Raw genomic sequence first — 22905 nt, 5'->3', positions numbered from 1 at the left:
GATGGGGCACGTAGAATGTTTATTTTCCCTGTTTGAGTAAAAACATAATATGGACGTGTCATCGTGAGCAAGACCTACTTTATTAGATAGACGCTGTGTTCTAATGAAGAAAATCTTGAATAAAAACATTTGATATTTTAGAATTCCAACAATAAATAAATTACTTTCTCATTCACTGGGTTCACTCATTGTAAATACATAGATCTGCAAAATCAAAATTGCTCAGTACATGTCTTGAGAGGTGTATGTTTACCTTACTGACTCTGATAGGAGAATATATAAATATAATCCCTGCATAGTAAAAATCATAATTTACATATAAAGTATAAATCAGGAAACTGCCATCAGCTTCAATTGGTCTTAACCATTCTTCAATGTTTTCGCCATATTGAAATAAAAGATGAATATCTCGGAAGTATCAATTGCTAAAGGAGGACATGTATAATGAACCACTTCTGATCTGAGTATTTCCTGATTTAACACCGCCCTTACATCATCTGACTTGAGGGTGCCTCCCAAATAGCACACTATTCTCTATATGCTGCACTACTTGTGACCAGAGCCCTATGGGCCCGGGTAAAAAAATAAATAGTGCACTATATAGCAAATAGTGTGCCATTTAGGACGTAAGAGGGTAAAAGCAGGAGTCCCTAACAGTGCATTTGTAAAACAGTCAGCTTGTAACAGAGCACAGTCACTTCATGACACATCACCATGATCATCAACAAAGAGGGTATTCATTCTTCCTCAACAAGACTTTAGGTCATTCTCTTCTTCTTCGCCATACGAGATCTCCAACTCAAGGAGAGTCTGTCCGAGTTTTGGTGTGCAGTGAAGTCACAGTCCCGAATGTTGAAAAGCGTACGTATTTACAGGCAATAAAATTGTTTTTGCGGTTTCGGATAACTACCTAAAAGAGAGAGCAAAGACAATTCAGTTTCAACATGTGCACTCTGTTCATGGGACTCATAACTTACATAGTTAGGTCGGCCTTCGTAACATAGTGGCAAGAAAAAGTATGTGAACCCTTTGAAATTACCTGTATTTCTCAAAAATTGGTCATCAAATTTGATCTGATCTTCATCTAAGTCACAACAATAGACAAACAGTCTGCTTAAACTAATAACACAAATTGTATTTTTCTTGTCTATATTGAATACATCATTTAAACAATCACAGTATAGGAGTCAGGGGTCAGCTAACCTGGAGTCCAACCAATGAGATGAGATTAGAGATGTTGGTTAGAGCTGCCTTGTGTAACAGTATAACTTTAGACCGTCCCCTCGCCCCGACACGGGCGCGAACCAGGGACCTTCTGCACACATCAACAACAGTCACCCACGAAGCATCGTTACCCATCGCTCCACAAAAGCCGCGGCACGTGCAGAGCAAGGGGAAACCCTACTTCAAGGTCTCAGAGCAAGTGACGTAACCGATTGAAAGGCTATTAGCGCGTACCACCGCTAACTAACTAGCTAGCCATTTCACATCCGTTACACTTGCCGTATAAAAAAACTCACAAAATTTGAGTTTGCTATTCACAAGAAGCATTGCCTGATGTGAACCATGTCTCGAACAAAAGAGATCTCAGAAGACCTCAGATTAAGAATTGTTGACTTGCATAAAGCTAGAAAGGGTTACAAAAGTATCTCTAAAAGCCTTGATGTTCACGGTAAGACAAAATGTCTATAAATGGAGAAAGTTCAGCACTGTTTCTACTCTCCCTAGGAGTGGCCGTCCTGCAAAGATGACTGCAAGAGCACAGCGCAGAACGCTCAATGAGGTTAAGAAGAATCCTAGTGTCAGCTAAAGATTTACAGAAATCTCTGGAACATGCTAACATCTCTGTTGACGAGTCTACGATACGTAAAACACTAAACAAGAATGATGTTCATGGGAGGACACCACGGAAGAAGCCACTGCTGTCCAATAAAAACATTACTGCACGTCTGAAGTTGGCATAATTGCACCTGGATGTTCCACAGCGCTACAGGAAATATATTCTGTGGACTGATGAAACTACAGTTGAGTTGTCTGGAAGGAACACACAACACTATGTGTGGAGAAGAAAAGGCACAGCACACCAACATCAAAACCTCATCCCAACTGTAAAGTATGGTGGAGGGAGCATCATGGTTTGGGGCTGCTTTGCTGCCTCAGGGCCCGGACAGCTTGCTATCAACGACGGAAAAATGAATTCCCAAGTTTATCAAGACATTTTGCAGGAGAATGTTATCTGTCCGCCAATTGAAGCTCAACAGAAGATGATGATGCAACAGGACAACGACCCAAAACACAGAAGTAAATCAACAACAGAATGGCTTCAACAGAAGAAAATACGCCTTCTGGAGTGGCCCAGTCAAAGTCCTGACCTCGACCCGATTTAAAATGCGGTGGCATGACCTCAAGAGAGCAGTTCAGACATCCTAAGAATATTGCTGAACTGAAACAGTTTTGTGAAGAGGAATGGTCCAAAATTCCTCCTGACCGTTGTGCAGGTCTGATCTGCAACTACAGAAAACATTTGGTTGAGGTTATTGCTGCCAAAGGAGGGTCAAGCAGTTATTAAATCCAAGGGTTCACATACTTTTTCCCACCCTGCACTGTGAATGTTTACAGGGTGTGTTCAATAAAGACATGAAAACATATAATTGTTAGTGTGTTATAAGTTTAAGCAGACCGTGTTTGTCTATTTCTGTGACCTAGTTGAAGATCAGATCTAATTTTATGACCAATTTATGCAGAAATCCAGGTATTTCCAAAGGGTTTACATACTTTTTCTTGCCACTGTACATAGTTCAGTAGGACTTCATAACTAACCCAATAGGTACACTACAACAATGGAGCCTTATATAGAGACAGAGACTGTGCCTGACTGAGTCCATAATGGCACCCTATTCCCTATATAGTGTCCTATGGGCCCTGGTCAAAAGTAGTGCACTATATAGGGAATAGGGTGCCATTTAGGTTGTTTTAGTGGTGAGCTCTTACCTATCAGTGTGGCGATCAACAGCCTTCCTTTATATTTAACCACCTAAGGAAACAGAGATGTCAGACAGCCTGGAGCAGCTCGGTGTCCCCATCTTCTGAGCCCTCTGGTACAACTCATTGTCTCCAAAATAGCGAGCTCGATACAGCAGGCCCTCCTCTGGAACACAACAACAAAGTACAATGGCTCAGTCCACAATTCTCCAATATTTCCCAGAAGTCTGCACTCCTTGTCATGGATTTAAAAGCATATGATTGTTGTAAGCATTGTCTGGAGTGAGTTTCCACTATTGTTAAATCCATGCAAGAAAGTGAGCAAGTGTACACCTTGGGAGAAGGGAACAGAATTGTGATGTAGCCTAAGACAAACACCTACTTGGGCGTCCAATACAATACAAGTTACATAAGATAACAGGAAGTACAATAGAAAGGCTAAAAAGAGTATCCTGCCCAGAAAACCAATCATCTGAATGATAATGTGTTGTAATGTAAAACTGCCATGTGCTTTTCCCTTGCCATGTAAACAGCGGTGGCTGGCACTTTAAATAGGAGGACAGGCTCATAGTAATGTCTGGAACAGAATAAATGGAATTGTACCATTCCTAGGGTCAGAGAAAATCCGCCATGTTGAGAATGAGGACGGAATCACGGAATCCAGACATTAAAACGGAATTCAACAATGTAATGAACTTAATAGGGAATCAACTAAATTAATTGAAAATGAAGTTTATCATAAGACTTGAACAGAATGAATCAGTGATGGGTATTTCCTGCAACTTTCTGAAGAGCCAATGAGAATTCCCCGTATGTTATGTGTGGTGCGGGTGTCTACCACTTTGTGTCGCCGTTAGCGGTGATGCTATCTTTCTGGACATGGGAAAGGCTTTCCACATCCAAAATCCTTCTCAAATTAAATGTTAACTACAAAGTAGACTATGCTTACTTGGCAGAACGATATGATGATGATGATGACGATTATTGTGGGTATTTTGTTTTACAAAAACATCTCTAAAACAAACAGCCTCTTTCAAGATCTACACTGGAATTAAAATGGTAACTACACCCAAAAATGGATCACATTTTTCCCAGACCTCAAAAGTGTTCTCCTGGTGTGGTTTAAGCATTGTTGTGGACTCAGAAAATAACTGAATTTGGACGTTACATTTTTAAAAAGTGATTGAGAGCAAAAACATTAAACTGGGAAATTGAAACCTGGGAAAACAAAATGGAAAAAACTGAATCAGGCAAAAAAGATATATATTTTTTTAGGTCCCTACATTCCATTCACTGTATTTCAGCCATTATTATGAGCCGTCCTCCCATCACCAGCCTCCTCTGCATGTGAAGTAGTGCTATTTCTTCACAGAGGATATCACTTTCTGGTACTGTGTTATCCATCTTACGTTATAGCAAACTGTCTGTTTGAAACAGCCAAACAAACAGGACACAACCGGTTTAGTTCGGATCAGAACACCTGAAGCCTCCAAACTAAATCATTAAACACTCCTCCAGTATACATCCATTTTAAAGTAGCGTTGCCACGTGGAACTGACCGCAGGGCTCTCCAGAGGGTAGTGAGGTCTGCACAACGCATCACCGGGGGCAAACTAACTGCCCTCCAGGACACCTGCACCACCCGAGGTCACAGGAAGGCCAAAAAGATCATCAAGGACAACAACCACCCGAGCCACTGCCTGTTCACCCCACTACCATCCAGAAGGTGAGGTCAGTACAGGTGCATCAAAGCTGGGACCGAGAGACTGAAAAACAGCTTCTATCTCAAGGCCATCAGACTGTTAAACAGCCATCACTAGCACATTAGAGGCTGTTGCCCTATATACATAGACTTGAAATCACTGGCCACTTTAATAATGTTTACATATTTTGCATTACTCATCTCATTTGTATATACTGTATTCTATACTATCCCACACGGACCAACATACTGAACAGGTGTCACTGTCCACGCTGACCGTTCTAGAAGCCATGGAAGCGTCTGCTAAATGACCATATTATTCTCATACTATTAAGTGAACGTACTCTGTTGTTTCTCCTTCCAGCAGTTGTTTCTGAGGTTGGAGATGTAGTCATCCTCCACACTCCTCTCCACAGACTTCAGATTCAGTCCGTTGTACTCCCTGGAGAAGTGGTCTCCCACATAGTACGGCACCCTCAAGGTCTCCGTGTACCTCTTGTGGGTGTGTCCAATAGACCTGAATTTGATGGAGATAGATACAGAGAGACAGCGTAATGAGTGAATTTTTATTTAACTAGGCAAGTCAGTTAAGAACAAATTCTTATTTACAATGACGGCCTAGGAACAGTAGGTTAACTGCCTTGTTCAGGGGCAGAATGACAGAATTTTTTTACCTTGTCAGCTCGGCGATTCAATCTAACAACCTTTCAGTTACTGGCCCAACGTTCTAACCACTAGGCTACCTGCTGGTTACTGGCCCAACGTTCTAACCACTAGGCTACCTGCTGGTTACTGGCCCAACGTTCTAACCACTAGGCTACCTGCTGGTTACTGGCCCAACGCTCTAACCACTAGGCTACCTGCTGGTTACTGGCCCAACGCTCTAACCACTAGGCTACCTGCTGGTTACTGGCCCAACGTTCTAACCACTAGGCTACCTGCTGGTTACTGGCCCAACGCTCTAACCACTAGGCTACCTGCTGGTTACTGGCCCAACGCTCTAACCACTAGGCTACCTGCTGGTTACTGGCCCAACGCTCTAACCACTAGGCTACCTGCTGGTTACTGGCCCAACGTTCTAACCACTAGGCTACCTGCTGGTTACTGGCCCAACGCTCTAACCATTAGGCTACCTGCTGGTTACTGGCCCAACGTTCTAACCACTAGGCTACCTGCTGGTTACTGGCCCAACATTCTAACCACTAGGCTACCTGCCACCCCAGTGAAGCAGCTTCACATGATCCAACCCAGCAACACCAATCCCTTTATCGTGGGACATGACAGTGGACTACTCTCTGACACAATCACTATAGTCTCCCACACGACAGTAACAGTGGTGATAACAGACAGTCAGAGGAGTAGAGTATTGGTGGTGATAGCCTGGTGGTTAGGTGAAGTTGGGCCAGTAACTGAAATGTTCTGGATCGAATCCCCGAGTTGACAAGGTAAAAATCTGTCGTTCTGCTCCTGAGCGAGACAGTTAAACCCACTGTTCCCCTGAACAAGACAGTTAACCCCACTGTTCCCCTGAACAAGACAGTTAAACCCACTGTTCCCCTGAACAAGACAGTTAACCCCACTGTTCCCCTGAACAAGACAGTTAAACCCACTGTTCCCCTGAACAAGACAGTTAACCCCACTGTTCCCCTGAACAAGACAGTTAAACCCACTGTTCCCCTGAACAAGACAGTTAAACCCACTGTTCCCCTGAACAAGACAGTTAAACCCACTGTTCCCCTGAACAAGACAGTTAAACCCACTGTTCCCCTGAACAAGACAGTTAAACCCACTGTTCCCCTGAACAAGACAGTTAAACCCACTGTTCCCCTGAACAAGACAGTTAAACCCACTGTTCCCCTGAACAAGACAGTTAAACCCACTGTTCCCCTGAACAAGACAGTTAAACCCACTGTTCCCCTGAACAAGACAGTTAAACCCACTGTTCCCCTGAACAAGACAGTTAAACCCACTGTTCCCCTGAACAAGACAGTTAAACCCACTGTTCCCCTGAACAAGACAGTTAAACCCACTGTTCCCCTGAACAAGACAGTTAAACCCACTGTTCCCCTGAACAAGACAGTTAAACCCACTGTTCCCCTGAACAAGACAGTTAACCCGCTGTTCCCCGGGCGCCGATGACGTGGATGTTGATTATGGCAGCTCACCTCTCTGATTCAGAGGGGTTGGGTTAAATAAGGATGACACATTTCAGTTGAATACATTCAGATGTACAACTGACTAGGTATCACACTTTCCCTTATTGCACAAGTTGACTGCAGGTATTCATTTAAAAAGTAGTGACAAATATTCACATTAATTGAGAAATTACAAATAAATAGTTTTGACGGTATTGAAAAACCATACTGTGGCTTTTTCTAAATACCCTGGTATACTGCCCAAGCCTACCAGCCATCGCCGGGTCTTAACCACGGGCCAGCCATCGCCGGGTCTTAACCACGGGCCAGCCATCGCCGGGTCTTTACCACGGGCCAGCCATCGCCGGGTCTTTACCACGGGCCAGCCATCGCCGGGTCTTTACCACGGGCCAGCCATCGCCGGGTCTTTACCACGGGCCAGCCATACCCGGGTCTTTACCACGGGCCAGCCATCGCCGGGTCTTTACCACGGGCCAGCCATACCCGGGTCTTTACCACGGGCCAGCCATACCCGGGTCTTAACCACGGGCCAGCCATACCCGGGTCTTTACCACGGGCCAGCCATCGCCGGGTCTTAACCACGGGCCAGCCATACCCGGGTCTTAACCACGGGCCAGCCATCGCCGGGTCTTAACCACGGGCCAGCCATCGCCGGGTCTTAACCACGGGCCAGCCATACCCGGGTCTTAACCACGGGCCAGCCATCGCCGGGTCTTAACCACGGGCCAGCCATCGCCGGGTCTTTACCACGGGCCAGCCATACCCGGGTCTTTACCACGGGCCAGCCATACCCGGGTCTTAACCACGGGCCAGCCATACCCGGGTCTTAACCACGGGCCAGCCATCGCCGGGTCTTTACCACGGGCCAGCCATCGCCGGGTCTTTACCACGGGCCAGCCATCGCCGGGTCTTTACCACGGGCCAGCCATCGCCGGGTCTTTACCACGGGCCAGCCATACCCGGGTCTTAACCAAGGGCCAGCCATACCCGGGTCTTAACCAAGGGCCAGCCATCGCCGTGTCTTAACCAAGGGCCAGCCATCGCCGGGTCTTTACCACGGGCCAGCCATACCCGGGTCTTAACCAAGGGCCAGCCATACCCGGGTCTTAACCAAGGGCCAGCCATACCCGGGTCTTAACCACGGGCCAGCCATCGCCGGGTCTTAACCAAGGGCCAGCCATCGCCGGGTCTTAACCACGGGCCAGCCATCGCCGGGTCTTAACCACGGGCCAGCCATACCCGGGTCTTAACCACGGGCCAGCCATACCCGGGTCTTAACCAAGGGCCAGCCATCGCCGGGTCTTAACCACGGGCCAGCCATCGCCGGGTCTTTACCACGGGCCAGCCATCGCCGGGTCTTTACCACGGGCCAGCCATACCCGGGTCTTAACCACGGGCCAGCCATCGCCGGGTCTTAACCACGGGCCAGCCATCGCCGGGTCTTAACCAAGGGCCAGCCATCGCCGGGTCTTAACCACGGGCCAGCCATCGCCGGGTCTTAACCACGGGCCAGCCATCGCCGGGTCTTAACCACGGGCCAGCCATCGCCGGGTCTTAACCAAGGGCCAAAGAGTCCCTGCTGACGACTACTTTCCCCTAAAGTCAATCTATGACCTGTGACCTCCCTAAAGACTACCAGGCGGTGTCCCAAATGACACCCTAGTCCAGGGGTGGGCAAACTTTTTGACTCGCGGGCCACAATGGGTTCTAAAATTTGACAGAGGGGCCGGGCCAGGAGCATTTGGAGGGAGTGTTTGGGCCGGATATACTAAAGCATTAAATGTAGTGTGTGCAAACCTCATAGCACAGTAAGAACACTACAACCCAATTTATTAACTGTCTTTCAAATGTGAAAAATAGCCCTTATCAGTTAATAAATTTGTCTCAAGGAATATGCAAGATATGGCATTTACATACTATTTCGCAGATACCGGGATGAGGAAATGTAAATAGATTAAAATAACATACGCACTGTGATTTATCAAGATTGCGTCTGTTTTTAATAAGTTTCAATCGAAGGTGCAAAGTTAAAGAAATCAACATTTATTGAAAAATGGAATCACTTTCAACATTCAAAACATATTATTACACAACGAAATACTCAAGCTCAATAATATCTACTTGTGTTAAACTCCGCAAAATCATGGATGGATTGTCCTGACCGCGCGCTCTACAAACTCGCCACGGACGCCCTCGCCTTCACGCGCAAACAGTACACGTGTATCGTTGCCAAGCACACAGACATAGGCTGTATTAAATATCCTACCTGCAGCTGAAAATTTAAATTTAAATTAAGAGCGATGTGCGGCGTGTTAATAAAGCTACTGTACCGCTGCTGTGCGTAAATGCGCATTGCTCTTAATTAAAAGACGCACTTCCAAACTTTCCATATGCATTTTTTCATAACACAGCAGAAAAACTCACCATTTCAGTGGGAACAGTGTTGTTGGTCTCCCTTTTTTGCCAGTGCATCAAAGTCTGGAGTTAGTTTTGTTGTGGCAATTCTCGCTTAATGGTGACGTGAAACGAAGTGAAAATTAAAGTGAAATAAAGAGAAATACGCGCCACTCCAACAACGGTCAATGTGTTTTGAGTGCGCCATCTATTGGGGAAACGTGGGCATTGCAGGGAAAGGGGAAAAAAAGGAGGTTTTTACTATAATTTGGACAAGTTCGGCGGGCCGGATTAAAAAGCCTAACGGGCCGTATGTGGCCCGCGGGCCGTAGTTTGCCCATGTCTGCCCTAGTCCCTATTTAGTGTCCTACCATTGAACAGAACCCATAGGGATAATGCACTATATAGGGAATAGGGTGCCATCTCTCCACCTCAGTCAAACAAATGCATCTAGCAAACACAAAAAAAACTGCTGAAAAACCACCTTCCCAAACAATTTCCAGAAATAATCATTACTAGAGGATTACCAAATTGTGAAATGCATTGTCATAGCAGGATAACATAGCAACTGGAGGATAATCCGTCCCATCCAAGGCAGTTCAGCATTTTGTAATACAAAGAAAGAAGAATCATCAAATGATTGCATTATTTTGGCGGAAGTTGCTTAATAATACATCATAGTCAAATGTCTGACTATACGAGTTTAAGACAGCACAGCTAGGGTTGCAAAATTCCAGTAAATTTGCCAAAATTCCAGATTTTCATTCATCCTGGTTGGAACATTCCCAAAACCTCTCTCATCATCACTCAATGCCTAGGTTTACCTCCACTGTACTCATATCCTACCATAACCTTCTCTGTACATTATGCCTTGAATCTATTTTTCCACGCCCAGAAATCTGCTCCTTTTACTCTCTGTTCCGAACGCACTAGATGACCAATTCTTATAGCTTTTAGCCGTACTCTTATCCTACTCCTCTTCTGGTGATGTAGAGGTGAATCCAGGCCCTGCAGCTCCCAGCACCACTCCCATTCCCCAGGCACTCTCATTTGTTGACTTCTGTAACCGTAAAAGCCTTTGTTTCATGCATGTTAACATCAGAAGCCTCCTCCCTAAGTTTGTTTTACATTTACATTTAAGTCATTTAGCAGACACTCTTATCCAGAGCGACTTACAAATTGGTGCATTCACCTTATGATATCCAGTGGAACAATCACTGCTTTAGCACACTCTGCCAACCCGGATGTTCTAGCCGTGTCTGAATCCTGGCTTAGGAAGACCACCAAAAACCCTGAAATATCCATCCCCAACTACAACATTTTCCAACGAGATAGACCTGCCAAAGGGGGCGGAGTTGCAATCTACTGCAGAGATAGCCTGCAGAGTTCTGTCATACTATCCAGGTATGTACCAAAACAATTCCAGCTTCTACTTCTAAAAACCCACCTTTCCAGAAACAAGTCTCTCACCGTTGCTGCTTGCTATAGATCACCCTCTGCCCCCAGCTGTGCCCTGGACACCATATGTGAATTGATTGCCCCCCATCTATCTTCTGACTTCGTACTGTTAGGTGACCTAAACTGGAATATGCTTAACACCCCGGCCGTCCTACAATCTAAGCTAGATGCCCTCAATCTCACACAAATCATCAAGGAACCTACCAGGTACAACCCTAAATCCGTAACCATGGGCACCCTCTTAGATATCATCCCGGCCAACAGATAATTGTGTAGTTTAGAGCGATTTTCTAGGTTAGCTAGCCAGCTATTTTCGTCCTTTTAACGTAACGTAACGTAATCAACACTGCTAGCTAGCCAGCTAGCCACCGAATAGCAGCACTGTAGAAACTATTACACTCAACGGAACGACTTGATTAGTGTAGTGTTAGCTAGCTACATAGTTGTCTTTGCTGTCTTTGTATCTAAGATAACTGTGGAGTCTAGAGTAATTTCGGTTTTCTAGGTTAGCTTTTTCTAGGTTAGCTTTTTCTAGGTTAGCGATTTTCTAGGTTAGCTAGCCAGCTATTTTCGTCCTTTTAACGTAACGTAATCAACACTGCTAGCTAGCCAGCTAGCCACCGAATAGCAGCACTGTAGAAACTATTACATTCAACGGAACAACGGAACGACTTGATTAGTGTAGTGTTAGCTAGCTACATAGTTGTCTTTGCTGTCCTTGTTCTAAGACAATTGTGTAGTTTAGACTAATTATCTAGCCAGTTACCTGGCCAGCTACACTTTCAAACAAAGTCAACAACGCAGCCACTGCTAGCTAGCCTACTTCAGCAGTACTGTATCATTTTAATCATTTTAGTCAATAAGATTTTTGCAACGTAAGCTTAACTTTCTGAACATTCGAGACGTGTAGTCCACTTGTCATTCCAATCTCCTTTGCATTAGCGTAGCCTCTTCTGTAGCCTGTCAACTATGTGTCTGTCTATCCCTGTTCTCTCCTCTCTGCACAGACCATACAAACGCTTCACACCGCGTGGTCGCTGCCACCCTAACCTGGTGGTCCCAGCGCGCACGACCCACGTGGAGTTCCAGGTCTCCGGTAGCCTCTGGAACTGCCGATCTGCGGCCAACAAGGCAGAGTTCATCTCAGCCTATGCTTCCCTCCAGTCCCTCGACTTCTTGGCACTGACGGAAACATGGATCACCACAGATAACACTGCCACTCCTACTGCTCTCTCTTCGTCCGCCCACGTGTTCTCGCACACCCCGAGAGCTTCTGGTCAGCGGGGTGGTGGCACCGGGATCCTCATCTCTCCCAAGTGGTCATTCTCTCCTTACCCATCTGTCTATCGCCTCCTTTGAATTCCATGCTGTCACAGTTACCAGCCCTTTCAAGCTTAACATCCTTATCATTTATCGCCCTCCAGGTTCCCTCGGAGAGTTCATCAATGAGCTTGATGCCTTGATAAGCTCCTTTCCTGAGGACGGCTCACCTCTCACAGTTCTGGGCGACTTTAACCTCCCCACGTCTACCTTTGACTCATTCCTCTCTGCCTCCTTCTTTCCACTCCTCTCCTCTTTTGACCTCACCCTCTCACCTTCCCCCCTACTCACAAGGCAGGCAATACGCTTGACCTCATCTTTACTAGATGCTGTTCTTCCACTAACCTCATTGCAACTCCCCTCCAAGTCTCCGACCACTACCTTGTATCCTTTTCCCTCTCGCTCTCATCCAACACTTCCCACACTGCCCCTACTCGGATGGTATCGCGCCGTCCCAACCTTCGCTCTCTCTCCCCCGCTACTCTCTCCTCTTCCATCCTATCATCTCTTCCCTCTGCTCAAACCTTCTCCAACCTATCTCCTGATTCTGCCTCCTCAACCCTCCTCTCCTCCCTTTCTGCATCCTTTGACTCTCTATGTCCCCTATCCTCCAGGCCGGCTCTGTCCTCCCCTCCCGCTCCGTGGCTCGACGACTCATTGCGAGCTCACAGAACAGGGCTCCGGGCAGCCGAGCGGAAATGGAGGAAAACTCGCCTCCCTGCGGACCTGGCATCCTTTCACTCCCTCCTCTCTACATTTTCCTCTTCTGTCTCTGCTGCTAAAGCCACTTTCTACCACTCTAAATTCCAAGCATCTGCCTCTAACCCTAGGAAGCTCTTTGCCACCTTCTCCTCCCTCCTGAATCCTCCCCCCCCCCCCCCCTCCTCCCTCTCTGCAGATGACTTCGTCAACCATTTTGAAAAGAAGGTCGACGACATCCGATCCTCGTTTGCTAAGTCAAACGACACCGCTGGTTCTGCTCACACTGCCCTACCCTGTGCTCTGACCTCTTTCTCCCCTCTCTCTCCAGATGAAATCTCGCGTCTTGTGACGGCCGGCCGCCCAACAACCTGCCCGCTTGACCCTATCCCCTCCTCTCTTCTCCAGACCATTTCCGGAGACCTTCTCCCTTACCTCACCTCGCTCATCAACTCATCCCTGACCGCTGGCTACGTCCCTTCCGTCTTCAAGAGAGCGAGTTGCACCCCTTCTGAAAAAACCTACACTCGATCCCTCCGATGTCAACAACTACAGACCAGTATCCCTTCTTTCTTTTCTCTCCAAAACTCTTGAACGTGCCGTCCTTGGCCAGCTCTCCTGCTATCTCTCTCAGAATGACCTTCTTGATCCAAATCAGTCAGGTTTCAAGACTAGTCATTCAACTGAGACTGCTCTTCTCTGTATCACGGAGGCGCTCCGCACTGCTAAAGCTAACTCTCTCTCCTCTGCTCTCATCCTTCTAGACCTATCGGCTGCCTTCGATACTGTGAACCATCAGATCCTCCTCTCCACCCTCTCCGAGTTGGGCATCTCCGGCGCGGCCCACGCTTGGATTGCGTCCTACCTGACAGGTCGCTCCTACCAGGTGGCGTGGCGAGAATCTGTCTCCTCACCACGTGCTCTCACCACTGGTGTCCCCCAGGGCTCTGTTCTAGGCCCTCTCCTATTCTCGCTATACACCAAGTCACTTGGCTCTGTCATAACCTCACATGGTCTCTCCTATCATTGCTATGCAGACGACACACAATTAATCTTCTCCTTTCCCCCTTCTGATGACCAGGTGGCGAATCGCATCTCTGCATGTCTGGCAGACATATCAGTGTGGATGACGGATCACCACCTCAAGCTGAACCTCGGCAAGACGGAGCTGCTCTTCCTCCCGGGGAAGGACTGCCCGTTCCATGATCTCGCCATCACGGTTGACAACTCCATTGTGTCCTCCTCCCAGAGCGCTAAGAACCTTGGCGTGATCCTGGACAACACCCTGTCGTTCTCAACTCACATCAAGGCGGTGGCCCGTTCCTGTAGGTTCATGCTCTACAACATCCGCAGAGTACGACCCTGCCTCACACAGGAAGCGGCGCAGGTCCTAATCCAGGCACTTGTCATCTCCCGTCTGGATTACTGCAACTCGCTGTTGGCTGGGCTCCCTGCCTGTGCCATTAAACCCCTACAACTCATCCAGAACGCCGCAGCCCGTCTGGTGTTCAACCTTCCCAAGTTCTCTCACGTCACCCCGCTCCTCCGCTCTCTCCACTGGCTTCCAGTTGAAGCTCGCATCCGCTACAAGACCATGGTGCTTGCCTACGGAGCTGTGAGGGGAACGGCACCTCAGTACCTTCAGGCTCTGATCAGGCCCTACACCCAAACAAGGGCACTGCGTTCATCCACCTCTGGCCTGCTCGCCTCCCTACCACTGAGGAAGTACAGTTCCCGCTCAGCCCAGTCAAAACTGTTCGCTGCTCTGGCCCCCCAATGGTGGAACAAACTCCCTCACGACGCCAGGACAGCGGAGTCAATCACCACCTTCCGGAGACACCTGAAACCCCACCTCTTTAAGGAATACCTAGGATAGGATAAAGTAATCCCTCTGACACCCCCCCCCCCCCCTTAAAAGATTTAGATGCACTATTGTAAAGTGGCTGTTCCACTGGATGTCATAAGGTGAATGCACCAATTTGTAAGTCGCTCTGGATAAGAGCGTCTGCTAAATGACTTAAATGTAAATCCCGGCCAACTTGCCCTCTAAATACACCTCTGCTGTCTTCAATCAGGATCTCAGCGATCACTGCCTCATTGCCTGCGTCCGTAATGGGTCAGTGGTCAAACGACCACCCTTCATCACTTTCAAACACTCCCTAAAACACTTCAGCGAGCAGGCCTTTGTAATCGACCTGGCCCGGGTATCCTGGAAGGATATTGACCTCATCCCGTCAGTAGAGGATGCCTGGTTGCTCTTTTAAAAGTATTTTCCTCACCATCTTAAATAAGCATGCCCCATTAACAAAATGTAGAACTAAGAACAGATATAGCCCTTGGTTCACCCCAGACTTGACTGCCCTTGACCAGCACAAAAACATCCTGTGGCGTTCTGCATTAGCTTCGAATAGTCCCCACGATATGCAACTGTTCAGGGAAGTCAGGAACCAATGCACACAGTCAGTCAGGAAAGCTAAGGCTAGCTTTTTCAAACAGAAATTTGCAACCTGTAGCACTAATTCCAAAAAGTTTTGGGACATTGTAAAGTCCATGGAGAATAAAAGCACCTCCTCCCAGCTGCCCACTGCACTGAGGCTAGGAAACACTGTCACCACCGATAAATGTACGGTAATCGATCATTTCAATGAGCATTTTTCTACGGCTGGCCATGCTTTCCACCTGGCTACCCCTACCCCGGTCAACAGCTCTGCACCCCCTGCAGCAACTTGCCCAAGTCCGCCCCCGCTTCTCCTTCACCCAAATCCAGACAGTTGATGTTCTGAAAACGCTGCAAAATCTAGATCCCTACAAATCAGCCGGGCTAGACAATCTGGACCCTCTCTAAAAATTAGCTGCCGAAATTGTTGCAACCCCTTTTACCAGTCTGTTCAACCTCTCGTATCGTCTGAGATTCCCAAATATTGAAAAGCTGTCGGGGTCATCCCCCTCTTCAAAATGGGAGACACTCTAGACCCAAACGGTTACAGACCTATATCCATCCTGCTCTGCCTTTCTAATATCTTCGAAAGCCAAGTTAACAAAGATCACCGACCATTTAGAATCCCACCGTACCTTCACTATGCAATCTGGTGTCCGAGCTGGTCATGGGTGCACCTCAGCCACGCTCAAGGTCCTAAACAATATCATAACCGCCATCGATAATAACAGTACTGTGCAGTCATCTTCATCGACCTGGCCAAGGCTTTCGACTGTCAAATCACCTCATTCTTATCGGAAGACTCAAGGGCCTGTTGTCTGGACCTCTGGAAGTCTCCATGGGGGTGCCACAGGGTTCAATTCTCGGGCCGACTCTTTTCTGTATATATCAATGATGTAGCTCTTGCTGTTGGTGATTCTCTGATCCACCTCTACGCAGACGACACCATTCTGTATACATCAGGCCCTTCTTTGGACACTGTGTTAACTTCTTTGGCATAGGGGGCAGTATTTTGATGTCCGGATGAAAAGCGTGCCGAAAGTAAACTGCCTGCTACTCAGGCCCAGAAGCTATGCATATGCATATGCATATATTTGGTTAGAAAACACTCTAAAGTTTCTAAAACTGTTAAAATGATGTCTGAGTATAACAGAACGTATTTGGCAGGCGAAACCCTGAGGACAAACCATCCAGGAATATTTTGTTCACTGTGTTTTCAATTAGTTTTCTATGGTAAACTAGATTTATGATGCACCTGGTTGCAGTTCCTATGGCTTCCACTAAATGTCAACAGTCTTTAGAAATTGTTTGATGTTTTTCCTTTGAGAAATGAAGAAGTACAGAATGAGAGTCAAGCCAAGTGACCTGTTCGGGGCGCACGACCTGTAGCTCGCTCCACTTTGATTTTATCCGCTATTGAACACAGTATATTCAGTCTTAAATTGTATCTATTATTTATGTTTTAGGATACCTAAGGATGGATTAGGAAAGTTGTTTGAAATGTTTGGACAAAGTTTACAGGTAACTTATTAGATAATTTATAGTCATTTTGGGCGATTTGGAACCGGTGTTTTTCTGAATCAAACGCCCCAAATAAATTGACATTTTGGGGATATAAAAAGGAGTTTATCGAACAAAAGGACCATTTGTGATGTTTCTGGGAAATATTGGAGTGCCAACAGAAGAAGATCTTCAAAGGTAAGGCATGAATTATATCGTTATTTCTGACTTTTGTGTCGCCACCTGCCTGGTTGAAAATATTTTTTATGCATTTGTATGGTGGGGTGCTGTCCTCAGATAATCGCATGGTTTGCTTTCGCCGTAAAGCCTTTTTGAAATCTGACATCGCGGCTGGATTAACAAGTTAAGCTTTATTTTGACATATTGCATGTGTATTTTCAAGAATGTTAAATATTTACAATTCTGTAGTTTGAATTTGGCGCCCTGCACTTTCACTGGATGTTGGTCAGGTGGGACGCTACCGTCCCACCTAGCCTAGAGAAGTTAACAAACCTCCAAACAAGCTTCAATGCCATACCTCCTTCCATGGTCTCCAACTGCTTTTAAATGCAAAACTAAATGCATGCTCTTTAACCGATCACTGCCCGCACCCGCCCGCCTGACTAGCATCACTACTCTGGACGGTTCGGACTTAGAATATGTGGACAACTACAAATACCTAGGGTGTCTGGTTAGACTGTAAACTCTCCTTCCAGACTCACATTAAGCATCTCCAATCCAAAATTAAATCTAGAATCGACTTCCTATTTTGCAACAAAGCCTCCTTCACTCATGCTGTCAAACATACCCTCGTAAGACTATCGACTTCGGCGATGTCATTTACAAATTAGCCTCCAACACTCTACTCAGCAAACTGGATGTAGTCTATCACAATGCCATCCGTTGTCACCAAAGCCCCATATACTACCCACCACTGAGCTGTATGCTCTCATTGGCTGGCCCTCGCTACATATTCGTCGCCAAACCCACTGGCTCCAAATCATCTATAAGTCCTTGCTAGGTAAAGCCCCGCCTTATCTCAGCTCACTGGTCACCATAACAACACCCCCCCGTAGCACGCGCTCCAGCAGGTATATCTCACTGGTCACCCCCAAAGCCAACACTTACTTTGGCCGCATTTCCTTCCAGTTCTCTGCTGCCAATGACTGGAACGAATTGCAAACATCCCTGAAGCTGGAGACTCATATCACCCTCTGACTTTAAGCATCAGCTGTCAGAGCAGCTTACCGATCACTGTACCTGTCACAGCCAATCTGTAAATAGCACACGCAACTACCTCATCCCCATACTGTTATTTATCTTCTTGCTCTTTTGCACCCCAGTATCTCTACTTGCACATCATCTGCAAATATATCACTCCAGTGTTGATGCTAAATTGTAATTATTTTGCCTCTATGGCCTATTTATTGCCTTACCTCTCTAATCTTCTACATTTGCACACACTGTATATAGATTTTTCTATTGTGTTATTGACTGTACGTTTGTTTATCCCACGTGTAACTCTGTGTTGTTGTTTTTGTAGCACTGCTTTGCTTTATCTGGGCCAGGTCGCAGTTGTAAATGAGAAGTTGTTCTCAACTGACCTACCTGGTTATATAAAGGTGAAATAAATAAATAAAGACCAGGCTACTCCATGAGGTAATTATCCAGGTAGGGGGAAGTCAGGGGTTAGACTCACGGCCTGAAGCTGAGGCTGTAGGGGGCAGTGGAGACCATCATCTGACTGAGAGCTGACACAACCACCAGGATGACGATGGGCAGCAGCTGGACAAAGAGCGCAAAGCCTCCCTGAAAAATCACAACACACAGGTTTGTTAGACACAACAATGACAGACTGACATGGTAAACTATACAGGTTTGTTTGAGTTAACTGATAACACTGCAAAACCAACTACCGGTCTTAAGCCTAGCAATCCACTTTGCACAGGCTAATTTCACATACACTATATGTACAAAAGTATGTGGACAAACTTTCAAATTAGCGAATTCGGCTATTTCAGCCACACCCGTTGCTGACGTGTATAAAATTGAGCACACCGCCATGCAATCTCCATAGACAAACATTGGTAGTAGAACGGCCTTACTGAAGAGCTCAGTAACTTTCAACATGGCACTGTCATAGGATGCCACCTCTCCAACAAGTCAGTTCGTCAAATGTCTGCCCTGCTAGAGCTGCCCCGGTCAACTGTAAGTGTTGTTATATTGAAGTGGAAACGTCTAGGAGCAACAACGGCTCAGCCATGAAGTAGTAGGCCACACAAGCTCACAGAACAGGACCGCCGAGCGATGTAGCCCATAGAGCATAAAAATTGTCTGTCCTCGGTTGCAACACTCACTACCATGTTCAAAACTGCCTCGGGAAGCAACGTCAGCACAAGAACTGTTTGTCAGGAGCTTCATGAAATGGATTTCCCTGGCCGAGCAGCCACACACAAGCCTAAGATCACCATGCGCAATGCCAAGTGTCAGCTGGAGTGGAGTAAAGCTCACCGCCATTGGGCTCTGGAGCAGTGGAAACACGTTCTCTGAAGTGATGAATCACACTTCACCTTCTGGCAGTCCGTCAGACGAATCTGGTGTTGGCAGATGCCAGGAGAATGCTACCTCCCCCAATGCATAGTTCCAGCTGTAAAGTTTGGTGGAGGAGGAATAATGGTCTGGGGCTGTTTTTCATGGTTCGGGCCCCTTAGTTCCAGTGAAGGGAAATCTTAATGCTACAGCATACAATGACATTCTAGACGATTCTGTGCTTCCAACTTTGTGGCAACAGTTTGGGAAGGCCATTCCTGTTTCAGCATGACAATGCCCCTGTGCACAAAGCGAGATCCATACAGAAATTGTTTGTCGAGATCGGTGTGGAGGAACTTGACTGGCCTGCACTGAGCCCTGATTCCATCAAAAACCTTTGGGATGAATTGGAACGCCGACTGCGAGCCAGAACTAATCGCCCAACATCAGTGCCTGACCTCACTAATGTTCTTGTGGCTGAATGGAAGCAAGTCCACGCAGAAATGTTCCTACATCTAGTGGAAAGCCTTCCCAGAAGAATGGAGGCTGTTATAGCAGCAAAGGGGGGACCAACTCCATATTAATGCCCATGATTTTGGAATGAGATGTTGGACAAGCAGGTGTCCACATACTTTTGGTCACGTAGTGTAACAATACAGTTCTATCCAAGTAGACCATTCTCAGTTTGCAGTGCAAAAACAACAAGGACTCCCCCTGCTGTACAGCAGGCTAACTAACGTACATTAGAAAACCATTAGAAAAATGGCTAAATTTATCTACTTAATAACCTGAACTGGAAAATGTGCAATCCATAAAAAACCACTGGCATACCTCTCTCTGTTGTCCCTGTTGTCCCGCTGGCCTCTGATAACGCCCATTTCTGTATACATGAACATTGCCTTGAGAAGCAAAACAGACAACCAATAGATATTAGCAGTGGAGGTGTCAGGAAAATATGTCGATGCAATGGTTTCTAATGACTGTGTGTGTGTGTGTGTGTGTGTCACTCACTTGCTGGAAAACCCCCTCCGAAGAACATATTGAAGAGGTCCTCAGGTGAAATATCAGCCTGGAAGTCTCCGTTGGTCTGGCCCTGTCTTGACGGATGTCTCTTCTCCTCACCACACTGGTCATACTGTTTCCTCTTGTCAGCATTACTCAAGCAGGAATAGGCATTTCCAATAGCTGGGGGAAAACAAACACCTTTTTGGGTACCTTCAAATGACATTAAATGATATACAATTCATTGGAGCGGTTTCCTGGACACTGATTAGACTAGAAAGCATTCTCAGTTGAACACGTTTTAGTCCAGGACTAGGCTTAATCTGTGTCCGGCAAGCCGTCTCCTTTGAATGGTTATCGCATTAAAATAATGAAGAAAAGAAGTCTGGTTTGGGGGCGTACCTTTAAATGCCTCAGTGGCACCCGGTGCGTGGTTTTTGTCGGGATGGAATTTCAGCGCTAATTTTCTATATGACTTTTTGAGATCATCTTCAGACGCATCTTTCTTCACTCCGAGAATCTCATAGAAGTCTTTACACTGTTTGATTCTGTAAAGACAGAAGAAAACTATAAAGACAAAACACTCAATTGTTTCAAGATATTTTCATTTTTCCGATAGGGAAGATTCAATGTGGAAAGTGGGAGTTAAACATATGTTTGATGTTAATGTTTTAGAAGCAGTTTCAATATAACATGCCATTTAGCAGATGGTTTTATCAACAACTACAAAAATAAATACATGTGTGGTCCCAGCTCAGCAGGAACATTGGGCGACAGGTAGCCTAACGGGTAAGAGCGTTGAATAAAAACTCTGTTTGAATCAGAGCCAGCGACCTTTCGCATTTAACCCCCAACAACTGCTCCCCGGGCACCGATGACATGGATGTCGATTAAGGCAACCCCTCACACCTCTCTGATTCAGAGGGGTTGGGTTAAATGCACCTCTCTGATTCAGAGGGGTTGGGTTAAATGCACCTCTCTGATTCAGAGGGGTTGGGTTAAATGCGGGAGATACATTTTGGTTGAATGTATTCAGTTGTGCAACTAAGTATCCTTTTCCTTCACTTTCCTTGCAATTACATTTTATATGATAATAATTGCAATGATAGTAAATTCCATGCATCCTACTTCTTGACAGCGTCCAGTTGATCTGAGGTGTAGGATTTGGCTGTCTGCGAGGCCTTCTCTCCTTGGTCCTCCTCCCCAGGTCTTCGCTGCCTTGGCCCAGTGCCATCACTGGATCCTGACTGGTTGTCATGACCAGGGGTGAAACCATTTCTTGCAATCAAGTCCAGCAGTGCTGGAAATACAGATAGAGTAACATTTAGAAGAACATTTGAGTATCGTAGTTTCCCCCAGAAACGTCTCCACTGAACAGGCCCATTGGGGGCAAATCTCTGATGACATCTCCCTCTTGTACAGTCAGAAGCACATGGAGTGAGTTATTCGAAGTAACAACGTCAAAGACCGCTAGCTATGCAGCTGCACCGTTTGTATTTAGCTAGCAACATGAGATTGGGTGCAACTGAATGTACTGACTCCACAGTTTAACGTTAGGTAGCTCGCTAGCTAGCTAATATAACCAGCAGAATTAAACGGACTGTGTATACTACAACTACAACAGTGACAATGCAAAATCGAGCCAGATTAGATGTTTTATATGAAAAATCGGCGATAATTAGCTAGCTTTAGCAGTGAGAAGGGTAACGTATTAACGCAACTATAGCGGGCCCTCAATTTATAAAAATATACCCTGGATGCTAGCTGACATTCATGTCGCTTCTCAAGCGGCCGTCTCTTACCTCTCGCCTTATCCGTCGGAAAAAGTTTCTGTGCCTTTTCTAGAAATCTAACGGCCTTCTCTGTTTGATTGTTTGTTAATGCAGCAGTTGCAATGTCAATGCAACGCTCTGCTTCGTCCCTGTTTACTTCCATTGCGGGACGCAGCTTGAGGTAAATAAAAAAATAACGCTAATAGCCGTTGTAGGGCGCTTTCTAATGACGTCACGCATTATGTAGGGCGTAGTGGTGTGGTCATGTTGGTATTGCCTACTAGATGGAGCCAAACTTTCCATAACAAAGCCATCACCTACAGAGAGATGAACCTGGGGCCTGTTGCACAAAACTAGGATAAGGGATTAAGCCAGGATATCTTGGTGATCCTGGCTCAATTGATCCGTAATCCGGTTGCACTAAAGATGGATAGGGGGCAGGAGGATATGTTATGGTATAAATTACCATGGAGATTTATTCTGTGGAGCTAGCCTGCTCCAGACCAGGCTAAATTCCAGGATCTATTTAATCTCATCCCTAATGTCAGTCAGCAGTCACCACAAATGGAAACCAATAGTTATTTCACTGCTCACTATACATTGTTATCACATATAACTAGACCCACTGTTATTATTTAAACGTTTGTGATCATTAATTTCAATGATTTTGGATAAAAAATGATTTTTAGATGTTGCTATCATTAGATAATTTACAGTTTCCCATAGACTATAAGGCTATATATAAAATGATAGAATATTAGGGCCACAGAGGGGAAAAAAACACAAGTCATAATATTGTAACCAGTTGTTTTAAAGGAGGACAGTTGTTAAAATGACAGATGTGGGGCATTTCGTGAAATTGTACTTCAGTATGGTTTCATAAACAAAGACATGATGTGCTGATGTGCCAGAATATTAAGTATCACATTGTCATAAGTATCAAAACTGTAAAAA

The 22905-nt window shown here is 46.0% G+C and overlaps 1 protein-coding gene across 1 annotated transcript; it reads right to left on the bottom strand.

Moving 5' to 3' along the window:
• On the bottom strand, positions 1–22191 carry dnajb12b (DnaJ heat shock protein family (Hsp40) member B12b). The gene is made up of 9 exons (XM_071394580.1): positions 21982–22191; positions 21308–21479; positions 20582–20727; positions 20189–20362; positions 20009–20076; positions 18348–18457; positions 5029–5201; positions 2992–3148; positions 1–910 (listed from the first exon to the last, which is right to left on the bottom strand). The coding sequence occupies exons 1-8, from the start codon at positions 22112–22114 to the stop codon at positions 3027–3029; spliced, it is 1098 nt and encodes a 365-aa protein (XP_071250681.1). The 5' UTR covers positions 22115–22191; the 3' UTR covers positions 1–910; positions 2992–3026.
• Positions 22192–22905: the final 714 nt, after the last annotated feature.

This window comes from Salvelinus alpinus, chromosome 3, assembly GCF_045679555.1.
Source record: "Salvelinus alpinus chromosome 3, SLU_Salpinus.1, whole genome shotgun sequence".
Taxonomy (NCBI): domain Eukaryota; kingdom Metazoa; phylum Chordata; class Actinopteri; order Salmoniformes; family Salmonidae; genus Salvelinus; species Salvelinus alpinus.
This window is presented reverse-complemented; position numbering and strand designations above follow the sequence as displayed.